Raw genomic sequence first — 10,588 nt, forward strand, 5'->3', positions numbered from 1 at the left:
GATAGGATTGAATTCCTATGGTAAAGGTTTTCTCCCGGTTTTGAATGCAAACGGCATTAGAGTAGAAGATACGAACGAGTTGATGGTAGACTATTGGTTCAAGCTCAAAAAGTTTGTCAAATTTCCACTCTGGAAGAGTAGGAAGATGTCAAAAATTGATGTCTAACATGGCTTGAAGAGATGGGATGCGTTCTTCCTAGATTTTTTAGGACTCAAAGTATTGACAAAACCTAAAATGGAGATTTTATCTACGACCGGGTTCATTAAAGCAAGAATTGCGAATAGTCATGTTTGGATCATCATGATTAGGAATAGGAATTTGTTGGATAGGTGGAGTATTTGGATGTAAGTTTGGAGGTTGGCTAGAACGACTAGAAGAAGGTCTAGAATGTTTGTGAGACATGATTTAAGGTAATCGAAATAGAAAGAATAACCTGCAATTTTAAAGCACATGTATGCAATATAATCAATCCCAAAACTCAATTGAGTCCTCAATATCACAAGGTTCTCTAAACCAATCCTAATGGGCAAAGTTTTTGAAAACTATTGAAAAATAAGGTTTTGAAAATCAATATACATATAGTTTTCATAATAACAACATAATTAAATCAAAACAAAAATTTTTTTAATTTCAAAAATTTTCAAAATTTTAAAAAATTCTTGTGTTTGTGATGAAATTAGTTGTAAAATCTAGTTTCTAAACTCTAAACAATCAATGCCCGATCTAAAGTTCAACCTAGAACTAATTAAAACTAGTCATATGTTCAAAGATGATAAAATAGAAGTTTAAAAAAAATACCTTGAAGAATTTCGGATTTGAGTGAGATTGGATGAAGTTTGCACAAATTTGATGATTTCAACAGGTTTAGGAGTTGATATTTGAAGTAATTCCTATTAAAAATGGTGTTTTTGATGAAATATGAAGATAGGGTGAGAGTAGAGAGGAGAACGGCGTGAAGAAGAAGAGAAGAGAGTTTGAGGCAAAAATAGGGTGTTCTGCGCGATATAACCAGTACCCCCAGGGGGTATCGATTCCTCTGTGGGGGGGGGGGGAATCGGTTCCCCTTCAAAGGGGGAATCGGATCCCCTTCAAGGGAGGTATCGATTCCCTCTGCACCAAAAATGCTAAAATCTGAATTTAAGCACTCAAAATGCTAAATTAATTTTCTCTAGTGGTATTGGCAACTCATATATTGAAAATTAATCATGTTCAATCAATCAAATTAAACCTTAAACTACATTTGAACATAAAGTTAATTTTCACCAAGAATCATAAACTCTCCCTAACTAAAAGCAAAGAATACAATAAAAAAATATTACAAGCATTTTTCATTTATTCTTAAAAGTGCTAAAATTATTTTAAACACTTAGTGAAGATAGGTCAGTTAAACCTAATTCTCTCCTAACTGTCCAAAAGCGTTCCTTGTCTAAAGGCTTTGTAAAGATATCCGCTAATTGATGCAAAGTATCAACAAATTCTAGAACTACATCTTCTTTAGCGACATGGTCTCTAATGAAGTGATGTCTTATTTCAATATGCTTAGTTCTAGAGTGTTGGATGGGATTTTTAGTGAGACAAATAGCACTAGTATTGTCACACTTGATAGGAATGATACATACGTCAATTCCATAATCCAAAAGTTGTTGTTTCATCCATAAAACTTGTGCACAACAACTACCAACTGAAATGTATTTTGCTTCAGTGGTAGATAATGCAACACGATTTTGTTTCTTTGAAAACCAAGAAATCAGTATATTTCCAAGGAACTGGCAAGTACCGGAGGTGCTTTTCCTATCTAATTTGCATCCTCCATAATCCACATCAAAAAAGGCATGCAAGCTAAAACTAGAGTCTCTAGGATATCAAAGTCTTAATCTAGGAGTGTCCTTAAGGTATCTAAAGATTCTCGTAGCATCTAGTAAATGTGATTCCTTAGGGCATGATTGAAATCTAGCACATAAGCAAACACTAAACATAATGTCCAGTCTATTTGCAGTTAGATAAAGCAAAGAGCCAATCATTGACCTATATAATTTAACATCCACACATTTACCTCCTTCATCTATGTCAAGCTTTGTTGATGAGCTCATTGGAGTGTCTTGAGGTTTCCCATTTTCCAGTCCAAACTTCTTGAGCATATCTTTGACGTAGTTAGCTTGATTGATGAAGATGCCATCTTTTCTTTGCTTGATTTGGAGTCCCAAGAAAAATGAGAGCTTCCCCATCATGCTTATCTCGAATTCACTAAGAACATCATTAGTAGAACCAAATATTATATCATCAACATAAATTTGAACTACTAATAAATATTTACCTTTATGTTGTAAAACAATGTAGTGTCAATCTTCCCTTTGGAAAAACCTTTTTCAATTAAAAAATTTGACAATCTTTCATATCAAGCTCTAGGGCTTGTTTTAAACCATAAAGTGTTTTTGTCAATTTAAGAACATGATTTGGAAATTTTAAATATTCAAAACCAGGAGGTTGTTCCACATACACTTCTTCTTTTATAAAACCATTTAAAAATGCACTTTTAACATCCATTTTATATAATTTAAATTCATGAAAACATGCAAATGCTAATAACATTCTAATTGCTTCCATCCTAGCTACGGGAGCGTATGTTTCATCATAGTCTATGCATTCTTCTTGAGTATAACCTTGAGCAACAAGTCTAGCCTTGTTTCTCACTATATTACCATTTTCATCAAGCTTATTCCTAAATATCAATCTAGTACCTACAGTAGATTTACTACTAGGCCTTTCAACTAATGTCTATACTTTACTTCTCTCAACTTGATTTAACTCTTCTTGCATAGCCATAATCCAATGTTCATTATTTAATGCTTCTTTAATATTCTTAGGCTCTATGCATGAGATAAATGCAGCATAATTACAAATATTTATAAGAGAAGATCGAGTTGTTACCCCTTTGGATGGATCACCTATAATTTCACCATCCTTGACATAGTTGTACTCTCTTGGATAAGATACTTCCCTTTCTTCAATGCTTGGATTCTCGAGAGGATCATGAGTTTCCTCATGTTTTGTTTCTTCCTTTGATGATTGTTCTCCAACATCATGTCCATCATCATTATATTTATAATCCCTACATCATCATTCACACATGAATCCTTCCTCGGAAGGAGATTATCATAGAAAACAACATGTATAGATTTTTCTACAACTAAAGTTCTTTTATTAAATACTCGATAAGCTTTAGAATTTAAGGAATAACCCAGAAAAACTCCTTCATCACTTTTAGCATCAAATTTGCCAAGATTGTCTTTACCGTTGTTTAAAACAAAACATTTACATCCAAAAGGATAAAAATAGCTAATGTTAGGCTTTTTATTTTTGAAAAGCTCATATGGAGTTTTCTTCAAAATAGGCCTAATCATTACTCGATTAATAACATAACAAGCGGTATTTGTGGCTTCCACCTAAAAATATTTTGGCAAATTGTTTTCACAAAGCATGGTTCTAGCCATTTCTTCTAAAGTTCAATTTTGCCTCTCAACAACTCCATTTTGTTGAGGGGTTCTAGGTGCTGAAAAATTATGGCTAATACAATTAGAATTACAAAATTCAGTAAATCCAAGATTTTCAAATTCATTTCCATGATCACTCCTAACACTAGTTATAGAGTAACCTTTTTCATTTTGGACTACTTTTGAAAACGTGATGAATTTTTCTAATGCTTCATCTTTAGTATTTAAGAATAGAACCCAAGTATATCTAGAATAGTCATCTACCAAAATAAATGCATATTATTTTTTTACCCAAGCTAGTAGTTCTAGATGGCCCAAAAAGATCTAAATGAATCAATTGTAATACTCTACTAGTGGATACGTCATTAATGGATTTAAAAGAAATTCGCTTTTGTTTCCCTTGCATAAGCATCACAGATTTTATCATTTCAAATTTTAGTTTAGGTAGCCCTCGAACCAAATCTTCTTGAATTAACCGTTGCAAAACACTCATACTAGCATGTCCTAGTCTCCTATGCCATAACCAACTATCATGCTCATCCTTAGAACTAGGTATAAATTAGTCATTTCTATAGAGTCTAAATGCAACATGTAAATGTTTCCTATTCTATGACCAATAAGCATAATCCGATTAGATACAATGTCAATGACTTTACAACCATTAGTTTCAAACATGACATTGAATCCCTTATCACATAATTGACTAATACTCAAGAGATTATGCTTTAATCCATTCACATATAAAACGTTTTTAATTTGTATGGAAGATGTATTACCTATTGTACCTACACCTTCAATGTGACATTTTGAATTATCACCAAAAGTCACTTCTCCTCCATTTTTGACGTTAAGCTCTATGAACCGACTTTTGTCTCTGGTCATGTATCTTAAGCATCCACTATCAAGGTACCATGAGTTTGAATTTGTTTCTCGTGCCTTGTAGCAATGCTCCTTTTCCTACAAACATAGATTAATTTTTGATTTTTGGTACCCAAATTTTTTTGGGTCCATATTCATTAGTTTCCAAAATCCTAGTCCCCTTAGGTATCTATTTGTGTAGGATATCCTTATCTTTAGTAGTAATGAGTTCTTTAGGAACCCATATACTTCTAACGATTTTTCCATTAGGGGTTCTTCGGGGACCTCTATGATTGTAGTTTTTAAAACTTTTTCTAACAAAGTTGGTTTTTGAATTTTCTCATTTTTCAAAACGTTTTGTACCAACTCTATCAAAAGAAGTTTTAATATCATCAATTTTCTTTTGATGATCATCATTGACCTTTGAAAGTAAATTTTGCAAATCCAAAATTTTCTTTTCAAACTCTTCTAGTTTGATTTGCAAATCACTGATTTTACTTTCAAGATCATTGTTGGTCTTGGATATGAGATTCTTTTCATTTTTCAATTTTGAAATATCATTTTCATATTTTAAAAACAACTTCTCATAATCCGAAGCCAACCTATTATATTCATCTAATAACTCATCATAAGATAAATCATCTAAATCAAATGAGTTAGAGGTTACCTTAGAATCTTCCTCGAATTCCATCAAGCACAAGTTTGCTACTTCTTGTTCCTCTTCATCGGAACCTTCTTCATCACTCCATGTAGCCACGTGAGCCTTGTGCTTAATCTTTGATTGACCATTCTTCTTCAATTGTGGGCAATCATATTTGACATGCCCCAGTTTTTTGCATTCATAGCAAATGATCGAGTCATTCTCTTTTGGTTCATTTTTGAAGCCTTCATTTCGTTTGAATTTTCTTCCTCAGTTAGGCCTCATCATTTTTCTGAACCGTTTGACAAACAATTTCCTTGTCATCGTCATCTTCATCGGAATCTTCATCATCTTTTATTGATTTGAGAGAAACTCCCGCGTTCTTCTTTTTCTCTGTCTCCTTCTTTGACTCGTCTTTTCTTTCAAGATCTTCCTCTTCTTTAAGCATCATTTCATGCGTCAGGAGAGAGCCAATAAGTTCATCGAGGGTTAAGGATTTCAAATTCTTAGCCTCGATGATCGCCGTCTTCTTTGATTGCCAAGCTTTTGGAAGAGAATAAACTAACTTCCTTATAAGCTTGTCATTTGGAATGTTTTCTCCATATGATTTGAGGCTATTGAAAATCGTGGAGAATCTATCCGTCATAGCTTTGACATCTTCATCCATTTTATCCTAAAATTTTCATAGCTATGAGTTAGAAGACTAATTTTAGATTCTTTTACCTCGTTTGTGCCTTCATGAGTGACTTATAATTTGTCCCATATCTCCTTGCCAGTTGTGCAAGATGAAACTCTCTCGTATTCATCCAGTCCAAGAGCACAAAAGATAATATGGATAGCTTTGGAGTTGAGCTGGAACATTCTTGTCTCTCATTCACTCCATAACCTCGGGTGAGTGGAGGGTTTGATGTATCCATCTTCTATGATATTTCATGTTGCCATGTCACTTGCTTGAATGAAATACATCATCCTATTCTTCCAATAAGCATAATTAGCTCCATTAAAGAAAGGAGGCTTGTTAACGGAAATGAATCGAGACCAAAGTCGGAGTTTGAAGTGTCGACCATTGATGACTTTGAAAATCGATGTAACTCTTCCAAATCGAATCAAGAGACAATTAAACCTTCAAATGAGTGAGTCTCTAGTACCAATTATTGAGTTAATCGATCGATGGAATTGGCCAAGAGGGGGGTAAATTGGCAATAAAAATTTTGATGGAAGCTTTTGCAGAAAATTGAAAAGATTTGCACAGTGATTTAGAGTGGTTCGACTTTCTAAACCAAAGTCTACGTCCACTACCTTAGCTATCCACACTAATGATTTTCCAACAAATTCACTAATTTTTTCTTTCTTTAGAGGCCAAAGAGATAACCTTACAACTCCCTCAAGAATATACCCAATTCTTGAGAACACTCTTTCTCAAAGAGAAGATTACAAATTTGCAAACTTACAATGAAATCCTCACAATGTAGATTGTTTGCACAATTCTAGAACAAAGAAAAGAACACTCAAAAATGAAAACAATTGAGTACAAGTAGTGTTCTTGAAAGCAAAATGAATATTGAATGAAAAATAGGCTTGAAATGCTCAAACTTGAGGTTTGATGCTTTCTCTTTATTCTCTCTTGATTCTTGTTTCTTGTATTTTATTGTTGTTGATCAATGGCTTCTAAGCATGTTTAAATAATCCTTCAATTGATTCTAAATGTTGGGGATGATTAGTGGAGTCAATGGAGCCGTTTTAGTGTAAAATCAATTAATAAAACAGCTTGGAGCGTGGGGGGAATCGGTGCCCCATCATGGGAAATCGGTTCCCTAAGTGTAAAATTCAAATATTTTGACCGTTAAATAGGGGGAATCGATTCCCTCCGAGCATTCTATTTTTCTCAGAGCCAAACCATTCAGGGGGAATCGGTACCCTCTTGGGGGAGAATCGGTTCCTCTGAGCAATCTGGAATTTTTGGCTTTGAAATGGTTCGAAATACTTTGTAAAATTGTTTTGAAATTATTTTAAGATTAAAACTTAATTTTACACTTGAGTAAGGATTAAAAATGACATTTGAAAGATTTGGAGAAATATTTTGATATTCGAATAATTATATCGAATATACTCGGAAAATCTTTTGGAAAATCTTAAAATTCATTTAATTTAATTTGTTATATCGAAATATCAAAATGTTTTCAATAATATATTTTAACACTTGATGGTTTCTTAACTTTTAGCAAGTTATTCCGTTAGATAAAGGATATTCAAATTCTGAAGTGTTTCATATTTATTTCTCCAGTTATGGCGAGCCTCCTCAAGAAACGACTCTCCTTTTGCTTGCTTAATCATTTTCACTTCTCCTAGTAACAAAAAAGACATCAGTAAAATAATGGGTTTCTTTTTACTGTTTGATTTTGATTTGATGGACTGCTTTTGAAAATGGGTTAATTCGTTTGGTTTTGCATTTTAGTTTTAATCGAGTCGTAAAAAGTGTTGGTTTCAATCAAGTGAACGTGAAGGGAAAATAACAGGGTTGTGACTTGTGAAACATCTGGCCTTGGGTTTATAGTGGTTAATTGATAGTGTGTCAGTTAGTCGTTTTTGTAAGAGAAATTTGGGGATTTATATTTGATTTCGTTGAAATTTTATTTTATTGTGTTTGGAAGCCTTTGAACAATAGCCTATGAGGATTGCTAAGGGTTTGCTAATGCTATGATTTGAATATATACAAATGGGCGTGTCCTTCTTAAAGGGTTGTTTCGTTGGACCAAATGTGAGTGTGGATATGAGAATGTTTGTGTTAGGAAAAATTAAACAGTCGGGCATTATGAGTTTATTAGATGATCCTAAGGATTGTGATTATATTTTTTATTGTAAGGATTCACGAGGCTGTGGTGGCTGAAAAAGCTCCTACAGTATTGGGACCGTATTCTCAGGCCATCAAGGCCAATAATCTTCTATTTGTCTCTGGTGTTCTCGGTCTTATTCCAGAGGTTTGTGGCATGTTCATTAAATGTTCTTCATATGTTAAGCTTGTATTCCTAGCCTATTTTACTTGGACTCGTAGTAAATGTGCCGAATATGTATATTTTAGGGAAAATGAAGAGTTCAGGTGAGATAGATCCTAGGTTTCGGTTATATATGCATTGTGCTTATCATTTGTTTTCTATTCTAGACTGGAAAGTTCATCTCAGACACTGTAGAAGATCAAACCGAGCATGTATCTTACTTTTATGTGAACTAATTTTTCATAATTTTATAACTGAATGCATCCTAGTGACTGAATTTTCTTTTAGATTATATAGGTACTAAAAAATATTGGTGAAATATTGAAAGATGGTGGTGCTGACTATTCCTTGGTGGTTAAGAAAACAATTATGTACGATTTTCGCTTCCATTTTTTGTTTGTTATATGTTGAGAAGGTTTGATAATAAAAAATCAATAAGATCTTATTTGGTTCTTGTGTTTCCTTTGTGCAGGCTAGCTGACTTGAAAGACTTCAAAAAAGAAATTGAGATCTATGCAAAATGTGAGTACAAAAGTTGAAATCCGTTTTTTCGTTCAAAATTATATGGTTTCGCCAGTTTATCTTAAACCTTGTATTCATATACAAAATTTATAAATGAAACTAGTTCATCAATATAACTTGGTATTTGAATGAGTTAATAAAGTGCAATAGGCTTATCCCTTGAATTCTCATATGGTATACATTGGGTTTTACAGTGAAACGGCTTGTTTTAGGGCACACATTAATCTGACGTAATAGTATAAACATTTAATCTGACCCAATGTAAAATTAAATTGGGCAAAATACTTAAATGGTTATTTACCTTTAATCTGATGTAAAGAGGGGAAATCTAATATTGTTCCTTCTGACGTAATTATACCATTTCAGCCTTCTTTGCATCTTCTGAAATACAAGTTGTAGAAGCACTGGAAGCTTGGATATGGTATCTGGCTACTGTTTGATCATTGCCGCACTCTATTGGATCAGATATGCAGAAGGTATGAATTGAAACTTGGGAGAATTATATTGAACTTAGTAGTTCTCTAACTTATCAAAGTTCTGCAGAATCTTAACTAGTTAACAGACTTAATAGTATGCAATGAATCTTCCAAGTTGTGTTCTTTTTACTAGGTAGACAAGGTGTGAATTTTTCTGTTGTCAGCTTCACACCACATAAGATGTACAAGTATGAAGAAAATGGTGAAACTGATGATATGTTGGAATACCATGCTACTTTTGATTTTTCACAAGACTCCCCATTAGTAGAACTTGATTACAATATTTTTGTATCGATATATGATTACAATATTTTTGATAACTTAATGTGAATATATTGTATGCAAATGGATTGATTATATATAATATGATATATATATTTAGTATTATGAGGCATTAAATGTGATTTAGTTTGATTATTTGTCAATCTACAATATATATATAATTTACGAAATACAATCACGTCACACGAATGTGTGTCATCTTTTTTAACGACGCGTGCTTCAATGACATGCATTGTAAGTCATACATGAGCGTCATATATATGTGTCATAAATGCGCGTCATAGATTTATGACACACAATTGCATGTCATCTGAGATTTATGTCGGTGGCTTCAATGACGCGCATTTGTGTGTCATCTTCACCCATAGATGACGCGCTATGAGCGTCATTAAAGGGGGTTTTTCTAGTAGTGTTTGGAAACTTTTATCTAGGACATTTTATCAAAGATTGAAGAGTGGAAGGGCATAATAGTCTTTCAACAGGAAATGAATTTAAAATTCTTTTTTAAGGTATTTAAGCATGTGAGGAATTAGGGAAAAAAGAAAATAAAAATCTAGAGTGTTATCTTCATCTTTTCATTCCTTTATATCGTGACTCCATTGCCAAGGTAAGTTATTTTTAAAGTTAGTTGTTTCTTGAATTTTTGGATTGGTTTTGAATCTTTGGTTGGCATAGAAGCTTAAGAAAAGCTTAAGAATGATTAGAAACTATGAGATTGATGAATTAATGGTGAATTTGGTAAAATGAGTTTTTAAGGAGTTGATAACAATTGAGTAGTTTTTGAATGTTAAAGGTATAATTACTTGCCAAAGGTTTGAATAAGGTATTTGAAGTATTAGAAAGGATTTGGAAACATGTTTGAAGAATGGGTATGATTTTAGTTTTAAGTATTCTATGGAGAATTTTAGATGTCAAAGGGAATTTAATTGATGTAAGTTGGTTAGGATATGTGTTAATGAGTTTGAAGTTATGAATGGAGTTATTAGTAAAAGATTTAAGTAAATTCTGGGTAAAATTTGAATTAAAACAAGTGAATTCTGGGTAAGGGTATCAGTACTGGAAGAATAGTATCGATACTATAAGGTTAAATTGAAGGAAATTGTATGAATCAGATGAACAATATTGATACTGAATGTAGTATCGATACTAATGTGGAGGTATCGATACCAAGAGTAAGGTATCAATATTGTAATTGAAGATGAAATTCCAGAATGTCATAACGATATCGATACTGAAGTAGGTATCGGTACTGTGTGTAGAGTACCGATATTATTCAGTCTGAAATTTTAAATTAGGTTTTCATTTCGTTAATGTAAATGTCATTT

The 10,588-nt window shown here is 32.9% G+C and overlaps 1 protein-coding gene across 1 annotated transcript; it reads left to right on the forward strand.

The window, feature by feature from the left end:
• The first annotated feature begins 235 nt into the window (after positions 1 to 235).
• LOC120212175 (reactive Intermediate Deaminase A, chloroplastic-like) lies at positions 236 to 8,945 on the forward strand. Its single transcript, XM_039210581.1, has 7 exons — positions 236 to 289; positions 7,275 to 7,343; positions 7,855 to 7,968; positions 8,151 to 8,195; positions 8,281 to 8,354; positions 8,456 to 8,505; positions 8,872 to 8,945. Exons 1-7 carry the CDS (start codon positions 236 to 238, stop codon positions 8,943 to 8,945), a joined length of 480 nt encoding a protein of 159 aa, XP_039066512.1.
• The last annotated feature ends 1,643 nt before the right edge of the window (positions 8,946 to 10,588 follow it).

The sequence above is a fragment of the Hibiscus syriacus genome, unplaced genomic scaffold, assembly GCF_006381635.1.
Source record: "Hibiscus syriacus cultivar Baekdansim isolate YM2019G1 unplaced genomic scaffold, ASM638163v2 tig00110004_pilon, whole genome shotgun sequence".
Classification (NCBI taxonomy): domain Eukaryota; kingdom Viridiplantae; phylum Streptophyta; class Magnoliopsida; order Malvales; family Malvaceae; genus Hibiscus; species Hibiscus syriacus.